The sequence below is a fragment of the Drosophila novamexicana genome, unplaced genomic scaffold (assembly GCF_003285875.2).
Source record: "Drosophila novamexicana strain 15010-1031.04,08,12 unplaced genomic scaffold, DnovRS2.1 tig00000108-arrow-pilon, whole genome shotgun sequence".
NCBI lineage: Eukaryota > Metazoa > Arthropoda > Insecta > Diptera > Drosophilidae > Drosophila > Drosophila novamexicana.
In genome coordinates, this window is record NW_020824772.1 from 1272516 (window position 1) to 1300143 (window position 27628).

The 27628-nt window shown below is 38.9% G+C and overlaps 1 protein-coding gene across 1 annotated transcript in view; it reads right to left on the reverse strand.

The window, feature by feature from the left end:
* LOC115757738 overlaps positions 1-27589 on the reverse strand; it is a 144347-nt gene extending 116758 nt beyond the window's left edge. The window contains 1 exon segment of the mRNA XM_030698123.1: positions 26745-27589. Coding sequence (XP_030553983.1) covers positions 26745-27299 — 555 coding nt within the window. The 5' untranslated portion in view covers positions 27300-27589.
* Between the last annotated feature and the right edge of the window lie 39 nt (positions 27590-27628).

Consider the following 27628-nt stretch of genomic DNA (forward strand, 5'->3'; position numbering starts at 1 on the left):
CCCTGCTGTTGGCCGGTGGCAAATGAAGAGATTTCCGTTTTGAAGATTGTGCTGCAAGCCAACATTCACCAGCTGTCAGCTATTTGCGTTTGTTGTCAACAGTTTGTCATGGAGATACCTGCAATTATTAGCCGGAATTACTCGCTGTAAAGTTCTATGACGACGCATTTGAAATGTCAAATTAAATGCAAATTACATATTTGGCATTTATTGCTCCGGTTGCTACATACGTTGAGTTTCTCCGCCAACAAGGACTGACACTGTCGGTCATTCCAACTGTCATTGTTCGTCGCTAGAGTTGAACCCATTAAAATGCCATTAAAATTGGCTTCACTGTGGCTCGGCCACTAATGTCCGTCCACATTGTATAGCCCGCTGCTTGGGCATCTGTCAAATGCCAGCGACTACTTAGAAAAATTGTTAATTTGCTAATTGGTTAATGGCTGCAAAATATGCTTAACCAAATCGATTCAGTTTTAAAACAGATTAAACGCTATTTTTGGCACCCAATTTGTTGAAAGCCAAAATCGATAATTAACCGAAAGTCGCTCGTCTCTAGTTGAGAGACGAACTCAGACTACGAAGTGCTTGTGAATCATGTTTTAAGTAGTCCAAAATGTTGTACCTTTTGCGATTTATGCGGACAGGCTTTTAAGATTAAGAAACGATAGGAAGATTTTCTCAAATTCTATTAAAAAGTGTTGTTAATACCCTTCACCCACTAAATAGCAAAATGGGTATATTAGTTTCTTGCAAATGATCTAGCGAGCTAAAGGATTTGACCATGTCCCTATGCTAAAATATTATCATATTTTTTGTTATCATTTTCCATTTGCATAATATCTATAAGTATCGATTTTGATAAACATAACTCGAAGATTATAAAAACTATATACACCAAACTTGGTACGTAGCTTCTCGTATGGTATGCGCCGACTTGAATCATTTCACTCTTTGAATATCTTCCCCATTACCCATAAGAAATTGAAATTATTTTAATGGCCTTGATCTTAGTACACAGTAAGGTAAACATTCCAACCGATGCTGCATTAATATGCGTATGTATATAGATGATATATTTGTGTACATATGTATATCATGGTATCTTATAGTCAGGCACTCCCAACTAGAGGAACGTAAAAAAAGTTTATGTTCATTCCGTAATTAGTTTTACGTATGTTGTTTTTTATGCTATTGACTCAACGTATTCTATTTTGTAGAACTTAATACACTTATTACTATGCGAACATTAAAATTCATAGCATCAAGTGAAGCAATCAAATCGAAATATCAGAAATAAACATTTTGTATTTATAGATATACACATACATATATATGAATACCTATATCTATAGCAAAATGACAATTGCATTTTAAAAGCGTAGGAAAAAAAATTGTTGTTTACCAAGCTGCGTGAAACCAAATTAACGTTGCATAAATCCAATGAAAGAAACGCAACCGCAAAAACAATAATAATAAAAATAAAACAAATTAAAAAAACCAAAAGTTTATATATAGTTTCAAAGGGGAAAAAGAAACGCACGTACAAAAAATAAAAGCGTTAAATTATAGCGAGCTACAATAACAATCTGCGAAATGACAGCAACTGAAATGCAATGGAAGCTCATGAGTTTCCACATTTAGATGTTGGCGATGACGACGAAACGTTTATTTATGTAAAGGTCAATTTGCAATATTTGCGCAAGGTTAGGCACACACATATAGAGGAGTTGCGACTGGAACTGGAACTGGAACTGTGAGCATATGCCTAGGCGTAGGCGCAGGCGGACAACTAATCAAGTCAAATATATAGTAATTAATGGCATTACACAACTGAGCAGTTGCAGCTGGAATATGTCTTAAAATAGTTGGCATTTTTGTTGAGCTTAGTTTAGTGCACTCTCTCTCTCTCGCTCTCTCTCTCGCTCTCTCTCTCGCTCTCTCTCTCGCTCTCTCTCTCTCTCGCTGTGTCTCTCCAGGTGTCTCACTCAATATCTCTTACTCGATTGTTAGCTTGCAGTGCCATGAAAATGCCATTTACAATTAGACATCCATTTGGCAGCCAAACTGATGGCCCCGGGCAACCACAGACACAGTTGCAGTTGCAATCGCTGCCTAAGCTGGCAGGGAAAATGGTGTGTGGAAATGACATTAGTAGACGTCATTTCTGCTGACAATGGCTGGCGGATTAGCGCCATGGGCAAAAAAAAATATATATAAAAGAAAACAAAAGTGCAGACCTTGCGGGGGCGGCGGTGTGGATTTTGTGCTTCCATTGAGCTGTGTCATGCGACACGTCAAATGGCTTTGACTGATCCTTGAGCTATGCCAAAGCGCAACAAAACAAGCCAAAACTACCGCTGGTAAAAACTAAGGCCAATAACGTGGCCAATGAGACTGACCCATTGAAAACCTTCTTGGCCGACAGTTAATTATATAGAGAGGAGGTTTTCGGCTTTATGACTTTAAGAGAGCTTGTGTTATAACTCCGCAAACAGCTTTCTCTCTGCTCTGCTCTCAATGAATCCTTTAGTTTATATTTAAAAATACTATTAAGTTAGCAAGAGCATTATTTCAAAAAGTAGTCAAAAGAAGAGGCTTGGTTTACTTTAAAATAACTTATATTATATGCCCACAAAAAGCTTTTAAACTGTTCTCCAAAAAGTATTTACTTATTATTGGCTCAAAATAGGTTTAAAATTAGGCTTCAATTCTTTTTAGATCACATCAAAACCAGTTCAAAATGTACATTAAAAGAAAACTTAAGTCAAACATTTCCTATATTGTAACTGAAAGCAGCTTATACAATCCCTTAAAATGCAGCAAAAAGTTTATTTATGTTTTATGGACACTTGTTCATTTCCACAAGCATTGCCAATGTCAGCCCATTTACAACAATTGGCTCGCCTTCTTGTGTGCACCTTCGCATATAAATATATATATATATATATATATATATATGTACAACACATATTCTGGGGCCAAGGTGGCATTTGGCTTTCCACGAGGGCGCATTGTTGCATTGCAAAAGCCCCGCCTGATAACTATGGGCATGCATAAAACATACAAACCGTCTGCTGGCCATGAGGGTATCGGCAATGCCAGTCGTCTGCCCCTCACAAGGTCGCCTTGCCAGCTTATTAGACAGTGTCAGCTGTTATCAATTGGCCAATTTGTTGCCAGTTGCAGCGGGTGCAGAGCACACCTGCATATATGTAGACCTTTCTCGCAGCCCGCTTAAGAAAACTAATTGAAAATTAAATGAAACAACCAAACATGATAAACATTTAAAAGTGCAACTTTGAATACGTGGACTTTAGTTATTTTTATGGAGCTTAATACCCAGTCAATTGGTCAGAAATTCAAGATGCAGCGAGTTTATTTTATGAATATAGTTTATCTGAGTTGATTTTGGAAACTTAATTCTATATAGAACTTTACGTCAAAGCACTTGTCTTGGCTTTATGGTCAAGTACAGGGTATCTGCTGGTCAAGCACAGTCGACTGTACGAAACAAGCTTGTTTTTACATTTTCTGTGTTTTTATAACCTTGTGGCTTTCTAATTTTGACATGAAGGAGAAGGGCCATGTCCGTCTGTCTGTTTCTATGCGAACTAGGTCCCGAGCTTTGAAGCTATCGTCTTGAAATTTGCATAGGTCCGTCTTTCTGTTGCAGGTAGTATATATGTCGGAACTGGCCGGAGTGGACCACTATATATTATATATCAAAATCTTCTCAATAACGGACGATTATATCATATATTTGCCTCAGGAAAGGTCGAGTTCAGAGAGTCAATTGTATTGCAAAATATTCAGTTTTCCAAGATATCTTAATCAAACTCATCATTTACGAGCCATTATCTATTATCATAATCTGCTAAAGGGCAATGTGCAATGTGCACAAGGGTATTTAATCTTCGGCGTGCCGATATTATACATACTTCCCCGTTTTACAAGCGCTTCAACGCTTACGTAAAACGTAAACGTTTGCCAGCTCTGGCTGTTAATTTTACGTGTTTTACTATTGTTTTTATTATCGCAAGAGTTGTGCACTTGTCAGAAATAGTGGAAAAATAGTAGAACAAAAATAATTTGGAGGTGTGGGAGAAAGGTGCATTGGCATAACAAAAGTTTTACGCAACCTCAGTTTGTGTTGTTTTATTTACAATGCCGCAGCAGCAATAACAATTAATAACAATAATAAAAGTTGTTCTGCTCAAATGTAAATAAATGGCAGTTATTTGTATTTAATTCGCAAATGAATTAATTAAAAGAAACAAATATTTCCCAAATAGTTTTGCGTTAATTTAAAATATTGCCGAGCAAATTGTTATTTTATTTTTGCATTTCACATAAGTGAAATTCGAGTTCTGTGTTCGTGCTTCGACTTCTGCCTAACACTCAGAGTCTTACCATTAAATTTGCATGCCAAAAAAGTGAACTCACCTGCAAAGAAAAAGAAAATGCATTTGAATAAATAAATTTGCTAGGATATACAACAGAACTATTAGAAATACTTAATAATAAATGTCATAAGGCAAAAAGAATATTTTCAGGCTTTCTAGCACCCTTTTTAGCTAGTTATTTATTTAAACAAGCAAAGTTCATATTCGTTAGAATTCATCATAGATTTTAAATACACCACCAGTTCACCTTGTACATTTCATTAATTATTTAAATCACCCCCCCCCCCCCCCCCCCCCCTTTCCCATTTATTTACATGAGTATATGTAAAAGCAGTCGCTCTCGTGTGCCCACAATTCTTTTTTGCTTATAAGCAAACTGTAAAACAAAAAAATTATATATACAAAACACATTTTGAAGAACCCTGTTTACGCAACTGATTAATAGTTACAACAATAAACAAATCCAAATTAACTACAGCTAAAATGAAGTAGCTATTACCCTGTATTGGAGATGAGCTAGAGTTGTTTTAGCTTAAAGAACGTACGTAAAATACAATTATATATTTGAAAGCCTCGCGTGGTATTTGCTAGTCGAGCCTTTGAACATTTCAACAAACAAATCAGAATTAACTTCAGCTAAAAAAGAGCAGCTAATACCCTGTACTAGAGCTGAGCACAAGTTGTTTTAGTTCAAAAAAACATACGTTAAGTACTATTATATATTTGAAAGCCTCACGTGGTATCTGTTAGTCGAGCCTTTGGAGCTGTCATTTCCACTTGTTCAACCAAATTCACCTTGAAAAAAAACACTGACGCAGCAGCGTAAAAAAAATGAACACGAGCATAAATTTGAAATTACATCGGTCTGATAAAGAAGTGCGGGGCGATAGGAAATGCTGGACAGGCACTTGATAAATAAATTGAAATAAAATATGAAAAATGTACTTCAACCAAATGTTGCGTGCCTAAAAAACCGAAATGAATTGTAGCACATTTTTTCAATGTACTTTCAAATAGGCAAAATAATATTACATTACACGCATGCCACCAATAGATACATAAATATTAAGCAATAAATGTGTGTATATGCATATGTATGTGTAGCAGAGCTGTGTGTGTGTTGGCACGAACACAGCTGCAAATAAAAATGGCAGCTTAATTTATGAAATTAACAAGCCCACAAAAATATTCTCGCTAGCAAATAAATACTGAAAACAAACTACAAAAACAAAAAAAAACAATAAAAACAATAACAAAATGCCAGCTAAAATTGTTGTTGTACGACGTTGGGCCCTTTACAGCTAACGTCGACAACCCACGAGAATTTATTTTTTCATATGTCACCGAAATTAGAAAAAAAAATACAAAAAACTCACGAGGCGCTCAAAGCATTGAAGGTGATAGCGTTCAAAGTTAAATGCGGGGTGGAGGGGTATCTGTTGTTGGTAATCAACCTTGAATTTGTTTATTTACACAGCACATACATACAGACACGCACTCGCACACACACACGCACCTACACAAACTAGGAACAGCCGAACTATTTTTTTTGGTGCGTGCCCCACAAAAAACCAAAAGAAAAAGCACACGAATTGCCGAACCGGCTGAAAAACTCACAGAGAGCCCGTTAGAAGCAAACATATGAAGAGTAAAAAACAATTCCAATATGAATGAATAAGTCAGATTAGTGGGAAAAATAGAGATGAACATTTGAATTTAAATGAAATCCCACAGATTTCTAGGCTGCCTGGCAAATCATGTGGGCTTTAATGCAGAGAGCTTTACAAGCAGTTGAAAGCTTTATGTTTGTATATATGTATGTAGATATATATATGTATGTATGTATGTATATATTTAGCCGGACTTACCGGACTTCTCTATATATATATATAATATAATAGCTTTTCAAGCACCTGAAAGCTTTAAGCGAAATTCTTAGTTCATATAATGGTTACAATAGCACCTGAAATGTCCTTTCAAGCTGAAAGGAATTTCGCGTTTCACAGAGTTTTGCGAGCTTCTGAAAACTTTACGAGAGCATAAATATTTAGCTCAGCGTGCTTAACTTTGCAAGTACCTGAAAGCTTTAAGTAAGATTTATTTTAAGTATTAATCAAATAACTCTTTTGCGTTCAAAGAGAGCTTTGTAAGAGCATTATTAATCTTAAGAGGCCTTTCTCTTTAAAAAGCTTTGCAAGTTCACAAATGCTTTAAACGCAACTCAAAGTTACTATAAAGGTTACACTCCTTTTATATAAAATATAAAGCGTATACTCATTTTGCATTTAAATGATCCTTTTAAGCACCTTTATCTTAAAGCGATATAAAGCTCATAGAAATGTTTCAATCAAAAGAGCTTTTTAAGAAAATGTGTTAAAGCCAGATTTATTATAAATATAAAACTTAAAAGAATTTTATAAGCTTGGCAAGTAGCTGAAAGCTTTTAATTAGATTTATTACAAATGCAGTGCTCATGGGTCGTCTATAATTAACGGCCAATCGCTTCCTGGCTTTTATTGTTGTTTTTATTTAACTTATCGCACATTCAAATATATTATTCAACAAATTGTTTTTGTCTTGGTCTTATTAGTTAGCTTTTCTGTCTGTTCGATTTAAATAAATTCCAGCACATGCTGCAATAATCACATTTATGAAGTCATCAAATCAGCATAAAATAAACATAATTTGCGTGTGTGCACGTGATGGAAACATGCAATCGCCTAAAAATACATTTCTGTGCTGTATATACAAATCATTTTATTAATATACAAGTTTCTTAGTGTATGCGACTTCACGTTTACCTTTAGCTTTTGTCCAAAACTTGTAGCGCCCAAATCAGACGGCATTCAAGGCTATGCATTTAAATTCAAGGCGTGCCTCATAAGTATTTAAATTTTATCTACGTCATAAATTGTGGATAATAGCAAAATTAATGCTGAAATTAAAAGCAGTGATCAGCATTTGTTTTGCTGGGCGACAAATGCTGCAGCATTGCTCGAACCACTGTCGCACAGTGCGTATGCGTAATTATTTTGGGTTAACAATCTGAATAAATGAACAGTTTTGAACTTTGCATATACGCCAGTTCTAATTGAGCACATTAACAATAACTGAGTTCCATAAGCTTGTGCATCAAATTATTGAACTGGGCACGTTTTTGGATGTCATTGCACGCAAAGGCAGGCAACATTCAGTTCAATGAATAAATACTTAATATAAACACGCACACGCCAGTTACTGCTCAAATAAGTGAATGACTAACTAAGTTATTTGCATTGATTAATTTGATTTAGATGCGTTGTCAAGTGCATTATCAAGTTCAAAGTGCCTTATTAGTAGCGATTTGTTGAGATCAAAGACAAAACTCGGTTGCTCTTTGCATAACGCATAACAAGTGCGAGTGTGTGTGTGAGTGTGTGTGAGTGTGTGTGAGTGTGTGCGAGTGCGTGTGTATGTACGTAGCTGAGGAAGTGTAGCGAATGTCTCGACACTTGGCAATCGCACACTTGAAATACATTTCTCGATATGCATCTCGAGATGTTATTTTGTGCAAGCGCACGAATAACAAACAAACAATAAATAAAAATCGAAATAAAAAAAAAAACGAATAGAGAAATACGCTGAGAAACTAAACTAAAAATAAGCTTATTTATTGCCACTTTGCTTTGTCTTCCGTTGCATCAGCTGCTGATGAAAATGAATGCACTGCAAATGGCAATTTACAATCTACAAAAAGAGCAAAACAAACTGTGCCCGTTGCACTGTGCCGCACCTCAGGCAAACCTGCCACCGCCCCCTACCACACACAGTCCGCACGCGGCAGCCGGACAGACAGACAGACAGACAGCAGCAGCTGCTGATCAGCCTTAGCTCAATGCCAGCTCAATACGTATCCAAGCTTATGTAGCTGCTGCTGCTGCTACTGCTGCTGTTTTGTATCTGTGAGCTACATTTTGCCCCGTCGCCGGGGCCACTTGCAGTTAGCCGTTGTCATTGCGGTCGCCTGCAATGCGCGCGTGCGTGTGAGCGAGAGGGCTGGCATTTGGAAAATTAGGTTATTGGGTCATGATTCAGTTCGACTAGCTAAGCGACACACAAAAGCAACAGCGTCTCGATTTGTATTTCGTATTTCGTATTGCCAGTTGGCGCTGTGTCGACTTGTAGATACTTGTGTTGTAGCTACTGTTCGGCATGCAATACTATATTTTACTTTTATGTTATTCCTTTTCTTTTTGTTATATTGTTGTTGTTTTTTTTTATTTATTTATTTGTCATGTTGCAATTGAAGCACAGTGCAGCGCAGACTCCGAACCTGAACCCACAGCTAAGCCCCGTCTAAGCTTTGCATCTTTTCTAATTGACTTCCCTCTTTTGTATGGCTGCTGTGATGTTGTCATTTTCATTGAAGTTGCTGTCGTTGTTGTTGCTGTTGTTGTTGCTGCTGCTGCTGCTGTTGCTGTTGTTATCGCTGGGGCAACACTTGACACTAATTAGACCACTCTTTGTACTTTGTGGCAGCTACTTGTCTAAAGTTTATCATTGCGGGCAGAACTTAACATTATCTGGCTGAATGGCTGAATGGCTGACTGGCTGGCAAGCAGCTCTATGCAAATATCTTTTGTCCGCCTTTCAATTAGCGGCGGCATAAATATTTACTCAAATGATAAGACGAAACAGCTTACACAGCAGCATTGTATATAGGAAGACAAATCAATTGCTCCCCATACAAAATAAATAGAAGAGATTCAAACAGCCTGAGCTATTAATACAATTGAAGAGTAAACAGCAACAACAACTGCAAATACATCAAGAACAAAATCTTAGACAATCTTTAAATGCGCTATCGCCATGCGTATGTGGGCTATGTGGACGAACCTTCGAAATTCAACATCTTACATCTATGTGGAATTCGCCCACAAATCAAAGTTTTTCACATTTAATTATGCCATTTTTTCGAAATGTAAACAGAGCATATTAAGATGTTTTTGTTTTTGTTTCTGTTGTTGTTGTTTCTTCTATTTTTGTTGAGGCCTATTACACATTTCTTATCGAAAGCCGCAGCGCTATAAAAAATTGTCGATGCCAAATTTAAACTCACGGCCTGCGAGCTGCACTGGGCACACACCGAATTCTTTGTGCCATTGACCAACATTTTGTGGGCCTTTTCAGAAATGAGAAAATGAAAATGAACAACGAAAATGAAAATTAAATGATGAAAACTGAGGACACCGCTGGCCATAAATTTCAATCAAAATAAACGATGTAAGCAATTAAATTGCGAAATTTTATTTTTTTCTTTATGCACACTCAACGTCAAGACTGAAATGTTTAGAAACCGAAAATTGCTGTATTTCAGACTGTAAAACTGATCAAAGTTAAGATTCTCAATTCTTGAATTGGTCAATTAACAAATTTTTAAATATTTGTCTAGTTTCAGAAAAGCTGTACTTCTGTTTAACAGTTATTTTAGATTATTATAGAACAACTAAAAAATATAATTAACTGCCAATAACAGGCATAATCATTTAAGTTTTGAGTACACACAGTTCAATTAAAGCTCCTAATTCAATGTTGTGTGCACACTTAAGAGCAATTAACACTTTTGACCCTCAACTAACAAGCGACAAATATTCAAATTAATAGCTTGCATAATTTTCATAATGTATCATCATAAATTTATGTACAACATTTGTTTATTTAGACGCAGACATGTTTATTGTGTGGGTGTCGAATTTGTTGCTAATTTTTACGCATTGCCCCAAATTATGAACGTACAACTCCAAAACATGGCGCGCAACATTGTAACAGTGACACCAAATACATTTTTTTGCCATCAAATTTTCGCAAGCAACAACAACAACAGCAACAACATCGACAATTGGCATTGCTAATGCACCTTGTTGTTGTTGTTGTTGTTGCTTTGACTTGCTTTGAATTTAATTTCTGTGACAAGGCGACGAGCTAAATTTGTTTATGCCGACTGAGACTCAATGACTCCCAACCGCCAGCGCGTAGCGGGGGCAAGTGCAAAGCGGCAGCGGGGGCCGGCTGGCATACATTTAACACTGTGCGTTGTTGTGGCCGCCGTACATACACACATATATATACATGTGCACAAATATATTTATACATATATATTTTTATTTTTTCGGGCCACACTCAAATATGAGCAAAACACAGCAAATGACACACATTGCAGTGAGTGCTGCCACAGCAGCCAGCGGCGCCTCTTAGAAAAACCGCAACGCCAAATGCCGGCAAAAGCATTCAGAGTTGGCCCCCATGGCGGCTACGAAATATTTGCACACACACAACTGCAGCAGGTACATGAATAACACACACGCACACATACAGCAGAAGAAGAAATGTATTTTAATATCCTTAGATATTTTATTTATAGATCGTTTTATTTTTATAGATCAGCAAACCGATTGCAATTTTTTTTATTTTATTTTTACTTTAATCATATGAACGTTATTTACTAAATGTTTCAAATATTAAATGAATGAACATTTTTTTAATATATTGTTTGTATGTCAAATATTAAATATAATAAGAACATCAACTCGAACGCCAAATTTGGGATAATTACAAAAATAATAATATATAAATAATAACTATTGAAAATATATTAATTGTGAGCTAGTTGAAATATTGGAAGAAAAACTAAATGAGCGCAATGACTGCAAAATATAAAATCAACTTTAACGAAAACTCTTTCATTTTAGTTGATTTAAGCTCAAATCAAAATAATTATTTTTTAAAAAATTAAAAACAAAAACAAACTTTAAATTACACATTATTTTAGAATTTGTTCGTTATTTTACAAGATTTCTTTAATATTTTAATAGCTTTCTTTAAAAATAAACCTATTTGAAAGTAAGTTGTGGAAATAGTTAAGAATAAATGGTCCCTATTCTCCCTATTTCCCTCCCCTTCCGATTATCTGCTCTTCTTTATATACTATCTAGGCTGCCTTTAAAGAGCATAAGTACTTCGTCCATGTATTCTCGTGTGGCGTCACGAAACGAATGTGTGTCATTATTTCGCCACTAAAGCTGTTTGGTTGGGTTGCTCCCATGGATGTGTATACTCTTTTTGTTTTGGTTTTTGTTTTTATTTATAATTTTTATTTGGTTTGCTTGGTTTCTTTGCAATTTGCATTTGCATGTGGCACACGGAGGCAAAGCTTAGTCATAACAGAAATCATGCGCAACGTTGCCCGGTTGCAGGTTTCGAATATGATTCCAAAAACAACTTCGCCAGCAACAACTGTTTGACCCATTTCGTGGCCGGGGCAACATGGCAACGGCCCAAAAGCAGGAAGCGAATTTGACGCCATTTGCGATTGGCAGTGTCTCGGTGAGGGGAGGGGAGGGGCAAGTGAACGATGTTGCCTGCGCCCACAAAAATGGGTCACACTCCTACAAGCTTGAGCCTGGCCAGCTGCCAGGGTTGCCAGACTGTTAGGGTTGGCGACGCTGCAAGCGAAAGTGATTTACACATTACACATTAGCTGTTTGATATCCAACTTCGTCTTGAATTAGCTTGATTAGGCCCCTCGGCTATAGACGCATATGAATCGGGTGCGAGGGCTCCGACTTATTGGTGAAAGCGGTGCCGTCCCTGTCACGTACCCAATTAAAGAAACGCACACGCAGACTAAACAAATAGCAAACCAATAGGAAAAAAGGCAACACACACACAGACGCACAGAAATGTGCCATGTTCCATTGTAGCTGGGACAGCTTCCCATGGCTCAGCGCAAACCAAAACAAAAAACGGCAACAAATTGTTGGGCCTACCGGTAATTACCTCTGGCATAAATTTTGGTCACTCCCCGGGATGGTCAATAAACTTGACGGGAGCGCAATGAACGAACGGTTTCTCGTATTTGGATCTGGATTTGGATTCGGATTTGCTTTCGGGTTGCTTGACCGACTCCAAAACGGCAAACGGCAACGGCATATTTTTGGACTCATGACGAAATCAACAGAATCTCCCACCTGCGCTCGCTACTCTCCCTCTCTCTCTCTCTCCCTTTTTATCGCTCTCTAACGCGCTCGCTTATAAATAAATTATATCTGACACGCATTCAACTCGACGCATTGCTTTACTTAATTTATACCCTAACTGTGGATGGGTATTATCTTTTTGACATGTACTCAAGGGCTGGGTTACCCCGGCCTCTATTTCTCTATCTCATCTCTATATCTTTCTCTATAGCCCTATTTCTCCCTTTTTCTCCCTCTCTTTCTCTCTTACACAGTCACTCCAAGACTTTCTTTCTCAGTCCAAGCCCGACTTTTTGCTATTGATTAAACCTGATTGCGTGTAAAATTATTATTTGATTGCCAAAAGCTAGTTTTTTCGGCGAGTGTATTTAATCTTCGACCTGTCGTAATTGTGTTTCTTGCTTTTTTCTTTTATTTTTATGGTTAATTTTCGATTTTTTTTGTTTTGATTGTCGGCATTTTCGATGTTGTCTGCCCTTCTTCTTCTTCTTCTTATTCTTCTTCTTGGCATTTTTTGTGTGCGTGTAAAAGAGAATCCCCAAAAAGATTGGATTCAAATTACGGTTTTTCAGGCTTCGTTGCACGACGACACCACAAAAGGAATAGCACACACACACACACACACACACACACACGCTCACACACATACGGAGACAGACGGCGTCATGGAGTTCGTTTGCCTCTGGCCACCGCCACCGCCACCACCAGCACCGATAGCGTCGCTGCCACCACCAAGTTTGTTGACCTTCAGCCGGCAAAAGGTAGACAACGCACTGGCAAAGGATCACCTGTTGCAGCAGCTGCTCGTCGGGACGTGGTTGTTGTTGTTGTTGTTGCGAGCCGTTGAACCCTCAATCTCGCTCACTGTATTTCATCACCCAACCACAGGGAGAGAGAGCGCTCGCGAGAGAGAGAGAGAGAGAGAGAAGTGAGAACGGCAGAGAAATGTGAATAAGAACTGCGGATGCCGGCAAAGGAAACTCACGCTTTGATTGTACGATATTCGGCGGAAAGATATCTGAAATTCGTGTTAAATTATATATTGCCTGATTCTTGATGTTGTTGTTTAGTAACAAAAGTAACAACAATTCCCAATCATTATTAATGTATCAATAGTGTCCCATCAACAAATTATGTTAAAATGCGATCTTTATGTAAAGAAAAATGCAATTTGTCAGTATCAGCACATTCCGATAAAACACAATTGTTTTCCTAGGACTGCATCTCCCCTCCCGCTCAGTCTTTATCAACAGAAATTGTTACATAATTTCCTGACAAGCGGCAGCAGTAATAACAAATAAAATACATAATAAACAAATGCATGAGAGACACCAGAAGCAGGTGCCAGACGGAGGCATGCAATTGAAATTGAAATTGAAATTGAAATTCTTTGCGATTTAAACAGCGCAACAAACCAATTGGTGCGATAAAAAACACACGCTCGCACACACAGAATTCTAAGATATGTAAATGCGTTTGTTTCCCCGGTGAAATATGAATAAAATACCAAAACACAAGCCCACACTAATACACACACACACACGCACGCACAGACGAGGCGTAAGTACGTATACAAAACATTTTTTTTTACAACCCAAACAGTTGGAAGAGTCAAACGGGATCAACGGCTCGATGTCGGCATCGGTCGTTCCCGAAAGTTGAATAACCCAAATGGGCGTATAAACACAACGTAGAACGCCGGGAGACGCTGCACAATATGCTCTCACTCTCTCTCTCTCTCGGGCGTACCCTCTCTCTTTATGACTCTCTGCATTTGATGCGTATTTAAAGTGATACATTTTTTTCTGCATATTATATTTATTTATTATTCTAGGAGGCTGTTTGCATCAAGGGATCGACTTTGGTTTGAACTGTGCATTGGAGGTCTCTCTACTCTAGTTATACTACTTGCGACTGTGACTTTTAAGTTTCATCACATTGTCTTACAAATATATATTCATACAAGATACATATCCAACTCCAACTAAAGCTAAATAGTTAACATTTTGTGTGCGTGTGCGTTTAAGACTGACAAATCAACAGCTTAGCAGCGTTTCACATTTCAAATGCTCAAAGGCATGGCATACCCTTGCCAGATTCGCTTAGTATATTGACCATATCCAATTGCATTTCCGATGCGCATAAACTACCCAAGGCTCGCCCTAGCAACCCCTCAACAATCACCCGACGACGCATAAGGATTTTCTTTTCATTTTGGCTGCAGCATTGAAAATCTTTATATGACGCCCTTATTTAACTCTTGTGTGTGTGTGTGTGCTCAAATTTATGCGAGAGTTTCCTGTTTCAATTAAATTTAATAGTGATAATAAAATTTTACGAGCTCTTATTGTAATCGAGGGAAAAATGTCAAGAAAATGCCAATGAAAATGTGAAGCAATTTCATTGCGTACTCACTACAAAAATGTTTGCCAAAGTTCAACTCAGTCGCATAACTCACAAAATAACACAAACAGATTCAAATCACAAATAATATCTAGCTGTAGTATATGGTATGCATGCCGAGCAAGAATTAAAGGAATGATTGAAATGATTCGATTGAAGCTTTAACAATTTCCGCTTTGACGACGTCATCGCCAGGTTCGAGCTGCTCAAAGCCGAGCGGAGGCTGACGAGAAAGGACAATAATAAGCATATATATACATGATGACGTCGTTCGTAACGCCTACACGTCCATGTCCATGTCCATGCCCACGCCCACGCCTACGCGCACGCCCCTTTCCTAAAGTAGGGGCAGGCCGCTAATGAAACGCACAGCTGTTCGTCGAGGAGTAAGCAAATAAGTGGGAAGCCATAAATAAAGGACTGCAAGGAAAGTGCCATGAAAAGCGAATGCGAAAATGAGTCAAATAAAATGGAAAAGGCTTTTTTCCGGCTGCAGAATGTGTTAAAGGCCTGAGAAAACGCCTGCTCAATGCTCAAAGAAATGCTTCGTAAGCAACCATACTGCCAGACAGAGGGGCACACACAACAACAACAACAACAACAACAACAACATGAACAACAACAAAAGACAAAGTATGGTAACTCACATTACGTATACGCAGCGTGCCATAGAGACAATAAAAAAACGTTGCGTACCAGATGCCATTAAAGCGGAAGCATCGCCTACGCCCACGCCCAGCCACGCCCAGCGGCATTTGCTTGGCCATATAGAAAACGAAAATATGGCAAAAAGGCAAAACAAAAACTCGAGTTGATTGTAAAGCGTTGCTTGAAGGTGAAAACTTGTAAAGCTAAGGCCCGTTCGCTACATTAAACCAGAAAAGCGAAGCAGATGCCTTCATTGTCTATGTGGTCGATCTATGTGGATTTTGCATGCTGCACGGAAATACCGTAAAATCCAATTTAATCGCGTAATTTACGCATGATTGGCAACGAAAATGTTTTACACCCGATGACAACAAACAACGGCGCGTCTTGAAAGCTTTTCTTCTTCTCTTTCATTCTTGTTGCTGTCGATTTTTCCGTTTTCAGCGCTTTCGAAATGTAAATAAAACAAAAATAGCGCGTGAGAGGGCAATGCGTAAAACTGCGTGAGAGGCGCTGCGTGATGACGTCGCCGCCTACGCGCTGACAAACAGAAGAAGAAGAAGAAACAAAAAAACGCGCCAAGGAAACCCAAAAACGAAACGAAATAAACAAAACAAAATCGAAAAATCGAAAAATAGACGCCGACAGCGCGCGTTCAAATTCAATATAACGGGCAAAAATCAAAATGGCGGCCATATTGCGTCGCAGTTTTTTGAATGAAGAGCTTGGGCTGCTGCCATTTTGTTTTTGCCTCTTCTTTATTAGCGCCATCTCACTCGCACCATCATCTCGAAACTAAAAAGGTGTGCATACATGCGTGTGTGTGTGTGTGTGTGTGTGTGTGTTTCTGGGCTTTGCAGGGCTTTTGGACCGGCCGGCCAGCTGGCTAAGTGGAGTGAAAAAACACTTTCACAGGTAAATGTAATACTCGACGGATTGGCCATTTATAAACCAACCCGCACAGCAGGTGAAAGTGTGTTTACATTGAGTTCAAGATTCCACAGATTCCTAAATCTCCAATATTTTTTAACATCTAGCTCAAAGGGTTTTGATTTGTTTACAAAACTTTCAACTTTAAGTATTAGCACGCTATTTAAAGGTCTGCATGTCAGTTTATGAAATAGCTTATTCTAGCAAAATTCTAGTTTGATCAAGCTTGCGCTTAAACAAGTTGGGAATTTTCAAACAAGAAATTTTGGAATATTAAAACATCAATTTATGTTTGTATAAAATGTAACTGATTAACTAAAATTAAGAAACTGTTTAACATCTCAAGACTTATGCATAGAGTTATCAATCGCAACTTATTCAATTATCGACACATTTGTTGACATTGCGTTAAGTGCATGTAGTGGAATCGCTTTCCACTTGAGTTCTTGACACTTGGCGCTGCTCAACAAATTCAACTAACTGGTTCCGCCAGCTGTGATAAGCCATATACGATAAGCATGCGAGATTTACAATCGCAGTGCGTCGCGGGATTTCAGGATTTGATATGCGACTGACACTTGAGCTGCCGATGCTGCTGCTGATACTGCTGCTGTTGCTGTTGCTGTTGATTCCCCCTGGGGGCATGGAGTAAGTTGCCACTGTCAATTTAAACTGCGCAGCATTGGCCCACAAATTTGTTGAAACCAACACACACACACACACACACACTAGCTCATACAGAATCAGATTGTAACAATTTGGGAAAGCAGGAGGAAAACTGTTGCAGTTGCACTTCCACTTCAAATTACGATCAAATTGGATGCCAGCCTCGGGGCGCAGCAACTGTTGCAATGAATTTGAATGGCGTTGAAATGCCAGCAAACACACACACACACACACACACAACACGCATTTATTTACATACACACATCACACACACTGCATATCAAACAATTGCTGTGCCCTCTTTCCACCAACTTTGGCCCCCTTTTTTTTTTGCTGTCGAACATTTTAATTTGATTAAATTTCATGTGACCCAAATACCGGAAACAGTTATTTTTGGTTGCCCCAGACGCGCTTCCCCAAAGTGACAATGGCCGCCACATTAGGAAGCAAAAAAAAAGATATATATATATAGGGAAAGATACAACGAAAAGAAGAACAAGAAGAACGAGCAAAATCAAGTTTAGGGTGGGGCATTCGCACGGCTGGGGGAGGGGAGGGTGTCTAAATTATGCGAGGGTTGCCCCATCGCCGTTTGTACAGCCAACAACGCGAAGACAAAGCACAACAAACAACCGCCTGACATTGTCGATGACGTTGCCGCGACTTTGCTGACGTTGATGTCTTCTCTTTTCTATACACTTTTCGCTGCTCTGCCAGCCGCATGAAAAGCAATTTTCATGCGTGGCTTCTTCTTTGTTAAATATGTCTGAAATATGTGTGTGCGTGTGTGTGTGTGCGTGTGCGTGTGTCAACGGGCGGTCAACATTGCTGCGTATTTCCGCCACAGACCCCTAAGTCGTGCCCAAACCCAAGCCCAGACCCAGACCCAGGCCCAGAGAGCCGGTTTTTCTTCAAAGCAAACGCAATAATAACAACAACAACAACACACACACACACAAACGCACACACACACACAATCAGCTCAGAGCGTGCGTAAAGTGCGTAACTGTCGCTGTGGCTCCGTTTTTCGAAACGGGTTTTCTGCGGGGAGACAGCACAAGCGCACACACACATACACGCACACATACACGCACACGCACACGCACACGCACAGCGGTCGCCTCCACACATCGCTCTGTCCTTATCTAAATTCAAGCATCTCTCTCGCACACTCAACCAGCGCTTTGATACCATGGTGTGTACAGCTGTTTTCTGTTTATCTCGCACTTTCCGCTTCTTCTTTACATTCGTGTTTTTGTTTACGTTCTGTGGCACGCACACGACCAACGAGCGACCCAACGGCAGCAGCAGCAGCAGCACTTCCAGTTTCAAACACACACACACACATACACGCACACACACACACACACACACACATACGCACGCACCCCCATTCCCAATCACGAGCCCAGCGTGTGCATGAGTATCTGCATGTACGTGTGCCTGTGCGTGTATGTGTGTGTGCGTGTGTGTGTAGCAACTTGCCCTTTGCTACACGGCGAGCGTCTTTTGGGGTCTAGCTTCGTCCTGCATTGGATATAACAGGCTGTGTGCGTATTGCGCATTGGGCTTTTCATGCAACTCCTTGTGGCAACCCTCACGTTAAATAACAGCCGAGCATTTGCCACGCTTCGCACACCAAACGCAGCGCCAACGCTTTCACTTTTAAATTAAGTCATAATTTTATACGCAAAAAAAACGAAACAACGCAAAGGCCGAAGCAAAACAAAAAAAAATCTTAACTTAACCTACATTTTGTGTGAGCGTATAAAAAACTGCGCAATAAAAGATCACAAAAAAATGATACTAATAAAAAATATGCGGCGTAAAACTCGATTGAGTCTGTGTCTTTTATCAAGTGGTTTTTGTTTCTTTTAAGTGTCTGTCGGTAAAAATAATAAAAGCTTGACATTTTTAGACATTGTGTTAAGCTTCCGGATTGCTTTTGGGCCATGCAACAGCAAAAGAAAACGGTTTGGAAAGCTTGTTTTCGTATTTTTATATAGATGAGATCTTGTGAAATTCTTGTGCATGCACATTATATTTATTTTTCATTATTTATTCATTAATTATAAAGCTGAAGTTCGATATTTTGGTAACTTTGTAATATAATAAACTTTACTTTACCAATCAATCGATAAAAATCGATATCGAAATCGTGTTTTTTAATGATTATAATAGCTAGATCCACAAAATTTGACATGCAGCTTCTAACATAGAGTAACATATACAGATCAAGTATCTCTACCGCCACCCCCGCCAGCAGGGTATCTCCTAGTCGGGCACTCCCTACTTGAGCCCTCTCGCTTGCTTTGAGTCACATCTATAATCTCTAGAGATGAAACAAATGCATAAAATCGCCTAATTAGCACTAAATAAAATGAGTTGTCTGTTATCTATGGATATTACAAATTCCCGATAACAGCTCTTGATTTGTTATTTGTGTGTGTATGTGTGTACGCGTGTGTGTGTGTGTATGTGTCGGTCCACTATGCCCACATATTCAGCATTTACGCCTGCTGCCAATAATCTATTCAATCTCCGCCGTTTATGAGGCATTTGCCAAGCACTTTGTGAAAATGTCTCTTCGACAGAGTCCCTTTTCAATAAATAAAGAAAACCCAATGCCAATGGCCAAATCGAAACGTGTCCATGCCGGTGCCGATGCCTCTGCCTCTGCCTCTGCCTGTGCCTGTGCCTCTGCCTGTGGCCGGGCTAATGCGTTTGGCAATCCTGTCGCTGCCTGCCGCCCGCTCCCTGCCCCGTCTGTCTGGATATGGGACTGCCTGCTCTGCCAGGTCTGGCAACGGCTAACGACCTGCCACGGGGTCTCAAGTTTTCGCTCGCTGCATTGCTATGGTTTTACGATGGCAGCAAACAATTTTCGGCTGATTTTGGCCTGCGTGACGTTTGCCTTTTCTGTATTTGTGTTTCGTTTCCATATCCATTTTTTGTTGTATTTTGTTGAAAGCAGCTAAAAAATGACAGGCTGGCAGGTCACTGCGAACCCCTCTTCAACTCGCCAGGCAGCCAGCTCTGCGTTTTGCTGCACTCTAATGACTAATCGACCTTGCGACCCGATCGGCAGGTAAGGCCGCATTGCCGCATTGACCCGACCTAAGCAAAATATCACTTAAAGAAAAAACGCTCTAATTGGAAGCGATAAATTGTCGGGCTACTCGCAAACAAGAACAGCATAAAGTATACCATATAATATTTGTCATTTTATTTTGTACTTTATCTCAAATCGGTCAACAAGCTGCAATGACCTTTTTTTGAGTGGACAACGTGGCAGGTTGAACGACATTTTAACCACTCTGGGGTCTGGGGTCTATCCACTTTATTTAACTTTTGTTTTTTTTTTGAGTTGAATTTTAGCTTACGTTGTGTGACTGTGACGAAAGGCGTCAAGAATGCGGCTTGTTGTTCATCAAATGTCAGAGTTTTCATTTCTTTTTTGGCGACCCAAATGCCCAGTTATGGTCAGCAAGTGACAAATGACTCATTTGGTAAATGGACAACAAAAGTTGAGAAGACATTTGAAAAGCACAACAAACAAAACGAAGAGCACAAATTTGAAGAGTTTAGACTCTTCCACGATGGAAAAACTCGTTTCTTAACTGAACAATCTCAAGTTTTGGGTGCTTGATTCTAAGCAAAGGGAACGTCTGAAACTGAAGGTGAGCCCAAAAACCAAAATCTAAACGACTTTCAAAAAGTACAAAACAAAATGCAGGCAGCTCGTTTCAGTTTTTGATTTTGTTTTGGTTTAGCTCTTTTTTCTTCGTTTTTTTGGGCTTTTTGTTGTTGGCTTTAATGGTTTGGCTTTGGCGGCCTTAAAAGCCGTAACACCCATACATACACACATCACAAATGCACACCTGACACACACACACAACCTCATAGACAGAGCTTGTGTGTGCTTGTGCCAGCTTGGTATGTGGGTCAATTTGAAATGGTTTTTGATCAATGCAAAAGAGCCGCTTGAATGATTGAAAGCAAAAGGAAACCGATATTGATATATTGACTGCTATATAATTTGACAATAAATATTAAAAAGCTTTTAAAAATGAAATCGAATTGATAGCAACCATTTAGGCAGCATTAAGCGTATTACTTAAGGCATATCAAAGGAATCCAAAAGTGAAGAGCTTCTTGTCAAAGTTAACAGAGAAAAATCCCAAAACAGTTTCTACTTTCATGGACTCGCGTTCCCTTTCCCCTTTCACTCTGCTGTAAGTAAATGCAATTCCCTTGAGTTATTTTTGCAGCTTTCTTGAGAGAAGTAAAAAACGAAACTACCTTTGGCAAGCGCACAGAACTAAAAAAACCCTTTTCACTTTCTTTGGGTCAACATTTTTTTTCTTTCTTTTCTTCTTGTACCCAACAACGTGACAGACAGTCAAACAGTCGAGATATATTGCAATCAGTTGCGGCCAGTTGCCATTGCCATTGCCATTGACATGGTCAACAAAAATTGCAGTGCTTTTTGACTGATGAAAAATAAAAGCACAACAAGAGAAGAATAAAATAATAATAAAAAAAATTAAATTAAGTTTATATTCTTTACAACTGCCAGAATGGGACGCACAGAGAGGGAGAGAAAAAGAGAGAGAGGGAGAGAGAAAGAGAAATGCGAAGAGCGCTCAAAACTAATTGCAAGACAGATCAGGGCCAAGCCCCCAAGCACGAACCAAAGACAAGAATTTAACATTAAGTCGAATGCGAACTTTAACAAAATGTGCCTTAAATGCAGTTTTTTTATACCCTTACAAAGGGTATTAAGAGTTGGTCAAAGCGCAGACAAACAGACATCTGCAATTCCATAAAGTATACATATTATTGGTCAACATCCGAGTCTCTTTCCATAGAAAATGGATCAAAAAATTAAATTTTGATAAACTTTTCGATTTTCAAGACATCTTGATCAAGCTCAGCAATTACGATCCTCCTCTGAATGCTTCTAGCTTATCTGTCAAGCCGTAAGCCATATCTCAGCAAGGGTATTTTACCTTCGGCTTGCCTAAATTTGCCGTTCTTTTTCTTTTGTATAAGTTTTTGGGAACACGAAACACATGAATGTATGTCAGTCCGCAGCTCGACGTAGTTGCGTGTAAAATACACGAGCAGCATTTTCAATGTCATTAAAATAAATTTGCTTTTAAATGCACTTCGCAGAGGGGAGAGAACTGGCAATGGAGCCGGGCTCTGGGTCTGGCCATGCCCTGCGGAAGTGCGAGCTAACAAATCGCTGCCTGGCTACTTGTCTTAAGACGGCAGCCAAGCATTTGCTGCCGCAGTTAACGCATAAACAGCAAAGCTCCAGGCAACAAAACCGAATAAAAACAAATAAAAGAAAAATGTAAGAATAAGTTGATAAATGGCGCCTGACATTTGCACGAAGAGTTGAGCTTAATTTGTACCTTTAATCATATTGGCTTGGTTAATAATATAGGGCTGTCTGCCGTGCGGGCCACTGATTCATTGGCTGGTAATTAGGCGGCTGACGCGGCGTATACGTCATCTTAATTGAAATGAAAATGCGAGCAACAAGTTTCTCGCTCAAATAACCTTAGAATAAATTGCCTCACGTTTCCGTCAAACACACACAAGCACACGCACACACACACACGGGCACACTCCCCAACTAGTTTGGCTGGCTCTCGAGCTTTTGTATGTGTCTGTGTGTGTGTGTGTGTGCGTTTACTCAGTGCCATAAACAAAAGGCTGTTGCTCAAGTCGAACAAAAATTCAAATTCAAATATTTTTTTAGACTGCGTTTTCCCCATTTACGTAGCAACAAACAACAACATCAACAACAAGAAACAACGTCAAGCAAAACAACAATGGCTCATTGTATAAAATATGAAACTGGCTCGCAGCAGACAACGCACGTGAGCATCACATGCCCCAACATCTATGCGAGGACAGCCTTAGATACAGATACGTACCTTTATACATCTGCATATTCCAGTTGTTGTTGTTGTTGTTTTTTACATCTACTTTATGATTATGAAACCGAGCTTAAGCCCAATTGTTGATTGACTTGCGGGAAACAGCAATAGCTGAAAATAATAAAAATAAAGAAACACAACACAACACAAAGCTTCGACTCTGCTTGATTTGTATTTGGATTTTGGGTGTGTAATTCATTTACTAACTTGCTGACCGGCTGGCTAAACAACGTAGCTAATGATGAGGTCATAAACAAATTTTGATTGTAACGCGCAAGGGCTTAATAAAGCAAGCTGAAAGCGGCGGCATGTTGAGCTTTAAGCTAGAAATATTGTGGTCAAGCTAAATAAAGGCCAGAGAAAATACTAAAGTTTAGCTAACTTAGGGCTTAAGTTAAGTGGGAAAAATAATAAAGAAACTTAAAGTTTACTTTAAGATAGAAATCTAACTTAAAGCTCACTTAAATTGTAGTTAAGCTAACTGAAAGCTTACTTAAAGCAAGAAAAAATGCAACTAAGCTTACATAAAGCTAACTTTAAGTTAAAACTTAAAACAATTCTAGTCAAGCTAACTTAAAGCTTACATAAAGCTAAAAAACTTGCAAAGTTATTTTAAAGCTTACGTTAAGCTGGAAAAATACTAATTAAACTAACTAAAAGCTTGCGAATGCTCCCAAGTATCCACTTAATATTTGAAAAAAATAGATTAATTATTTATTATGCACCAACTTTTATAGTCAATTTCATTGAAAAGTTTATGTGCTTGAACTTAGAGGTTAAATATTTTTAGAAACTGCATAAAAAGTGTGCCCACATTTTGTTGTTGTTAGCAAAAAACACAATCGAGAAACCTTAGGCATGTTAGGGCCACATTGGAATGAGATGTTGTCGCTGCGCATCCGTTAGATACATTGAGGCTCGCGCGCTCTTCGAGATACAACTACACACACGCACACACACACATACAAGACGCTTACTGACAAACGTACTGACAAGCCACACGGAACAGATACGCGCAGCTGAGTTGGCATTGAGACTGGCTATCTGCGGCTGTAGCTGTATCTGTAGCTATGTCTGTATCTGTATCTGTGTATCTGTACATTTGTGCATTTGTGTATCTCATAGTTAGCGCACGCCCCAGTGCAGTGCAACAACTGCAAACGTACGAGTATTTAGCGATTATTAGTTAAAAAGCTATAGCAGATAGAGAACAGGCGGGCAAAAAAAAATAAATAAAAATACAAAACAAAACAACTTGCGAGTGTAGGAAGTAGATACGAGGAATGAGCGCAAGCAAAAGGCAAAATACAAGCGACAAAGAAAGAGAGAGATACGTAGAGATAGATAGAGGAGGTAATGTAGAAATCGCAGTTCGAGGCCGATGCCGGTCTCAGTCGTGGAACGTGCGTATGTATCTCACAGATACATCTACATATAGTACAACATGCAGCGGCATTTATTTAACTACACATGTATCAATGACATCTATCAATAATAATTTTATGTATCTACTTGACTTATGACGCAATTAAGCAGCAACTATTCCAATGGCGAGCAATCTATATAATTAGGCGAAAAGCGTCAGAATTGTGAGAATTGAACGCCCCATCAACATAGTAGCATATAGTATGTTTATCTAACCCTGAACATGCAACGCACATTGCTTTTCGTTTTTGGTCTATCGCATTCTTTCACGAATTTAATGCTAAACAAATTTTTCATTACGACATCGATGGCATCGTCATTGGCATCGCCATCGCCATCGGCATCGGCATCGAAATCGAGCGATTCTATAAATGCCCCAAACGATGTTTCACACTCCAATCGTGCGGGCTGCTCGTCTCTCGAGTGACGTAATTTTGTTGGGGCTGTAGTCGGAGACGGATGATTTTGGAGCATAGCTTCGCAGCGCTGAACGTGAGCCCCGATGAGTTCAGTTGTTTTCGCAGAAGCAAACAGTTGCCCCATACAAAAGTGTCTTTAACCAATTGTTCATTATGTTAACAATTTATATATAAAACAGATATTTCACAGGAATGGAGGCTGACCCGGTTATTTATTCATGGAATGGAATATCTTTAAAAATAATGATATAATTGAAAAAAATTTGTGATCAGCCAACAATTGAGAATATTTAGGTTTAGCTTAACTAAGACCACCTTTTATAATAATAATTATAATAATAAAAATAATTATAGCAATAATAATAACCATAACAATAATAATACAAATAACAATAATAATATTAATAATAATAATCATAATAATAATAATAATAATAATAATAATAATAAAAATAATAATAATAAAAATAATGACAATACAAATAATATTAATAATAATAATAATAATAATAATAATAATACTAATAATAATAATCAAATAACAATAATAATAATAATAAAAATAAATATAGTTACAATAATATTAGTAAAATGAACATTAATATTAGTCATAATAATATTATTATTTATATTATTTTATATATTATTTTATATATTATTTTATTTAAAAAATTGAGTTTTTCCCTTTCTTCTCTTCTACATATTTTCCTTAAAATATATAAATTAATACCTAATGTTTTCTATAGAATGATCGCAGAACCAACTTTGAAATAAGACGGGGCAGCTTTTATGACAAAAGTTGAATTTGTTGGGCTCTTATGTTTCATATAGCACACGATGATGTCGACAACTGGAGTATAGCAATTTGTTTGGTTTGCCTTTGGATTTGGGCCATCCCCGGGGCAGCGGAAGAAGAAGGCCACACTCAGTTAGCCGCGTTAACCCAGTTACGTGACTCTGAAACGCGAAATGCGACCCCCAAAACCAATTTGCCGTGTCACAAAGACATAGAAAGAGCGAATGCACATAAGAGCACAAAAACATATACATAATGTGCATGCTATGCGCCGCCATGCGTTGTTACGATACATAGATTCATAGTTACATAAATTCATAGCTTCATAGATTCAAAGATACATAGACACATAGAGATGCACAGATACGTAGATACATATATACATAGATGCATAGATACATGTTTAAGTATGTGGAGCGCCCCCCAACATTTTAGCTGTGACTCTCGCTGGGGCTGGGGCTGTGGCTGGGGCTGACCTTGACACACTTTTTAACGCACGCCGCCAGCGCCAGCTGCACAGTTGTCATGTCGTGGGCGGACACAACGTGCAACCATGTGGAGGCACACAAATCAAATAACAGAAGCTTGCCTCTTTTTTTAAATGTTTCGATTGAGCTAATTAGCCAAGAAAACAGTTCAAGCGCACAAAGTGAAATTGGCTTCTATCGCATGCAAATTGTCCCGAGCAAATACAATTTTAAGCTCTAGAGTATAATATGATTAAATTCTGCTTTGAATATTGCATCTTAATTATCTCATCTTTTCAGATATCAAAAAAAAGAGTCAAATACTCTTTTTATAGGGATTTCCCATATGCTCTTAAAGGAAATCTTGGCCTTAATTAAACATTATTTTAATTGAGATATAAATGAATACATTTATCTGTATTCAAACAGAATTTATAATATTCAATTTCTTGGATCTCAGCTAGATTGAATCTGGCAAATAGACAAATCTCTTTAGATTATAATCTTCCTATATACATTATAAATATACTTGTCTGATTATTGGTCCCACCCAGAATCCTATCGGATCACTCTAGGATTAGGTTGGATTTAGTTGGTTTGTAGCTTGAGACTCACCTCATTTCCAGCTGGGGTTATCTTGACGACCACCTCATCTTTGGCGACATCGTGCAGGACCACGTCGCCGCTCTGCTCGCGTCCATTGTAGGTGAGAAAGATGCGCTGTCCGGGCTGGAGCTGTATGCTCATAATGGATCGAAAGCCGGGCCCGATAAGATCCGATTCGCGAAACTCCTTTGTCATGGCGTTGCGGCGCAATGCCTGAGCCGGACTGATGTGCACATTGGCGGCGGCAGCGGCGCGTCGCGTCTCCACAATAACCGATTCCGAGGACCCGGACGCGGACGAGGACACGGACGACGCGGCGGCGACGCCAGACGGCAGCGATTGGGTCTTGAAATCGAAACGGACAATATAGCGCGTGTCCGCGTTCAACTGGGCATCGCCCGGTGCCAGGAAGGTGGGCGGCGGCATTGGCTCCGGCGTGGAGGACATGGATGTTGGCGTTTTAACGTCCTGTATGACGCCCGAGTACCAGAGGCCGTCGGGGCCGGGTGCGCACACTTTGGTGCCAATTATTGAGCGTTTGGCCAAGCGGCGGCTAGTGGACATTTTCGTGTTAATTTTCTGGCCTTTATATACTTATATTTCAACGTTTGTTGGCGTGCAGCGCGCGCGTTTTACTCGCGTTTTTCTAGCGTTTTTTTTGTTTATTTTTTTATTTGATTGTGGCAGTTGCAAAACTTGAAAACACTTTTTACTACGTTTTTTGTTTGCCGTTGTTTTAGTTTGCTTTGTTTAGTTTTTACCATGAATTTAAGACTTGAACTTGGCTTGTTTGGCTGGCAGCAGCATTTTTTGCACTTGACATTTTTGTTGCACGCTCTTCTTCTTTTTCTTTTTTTTTTGTGTATTGCACTTTTTGTTTTTTATTTGTATTT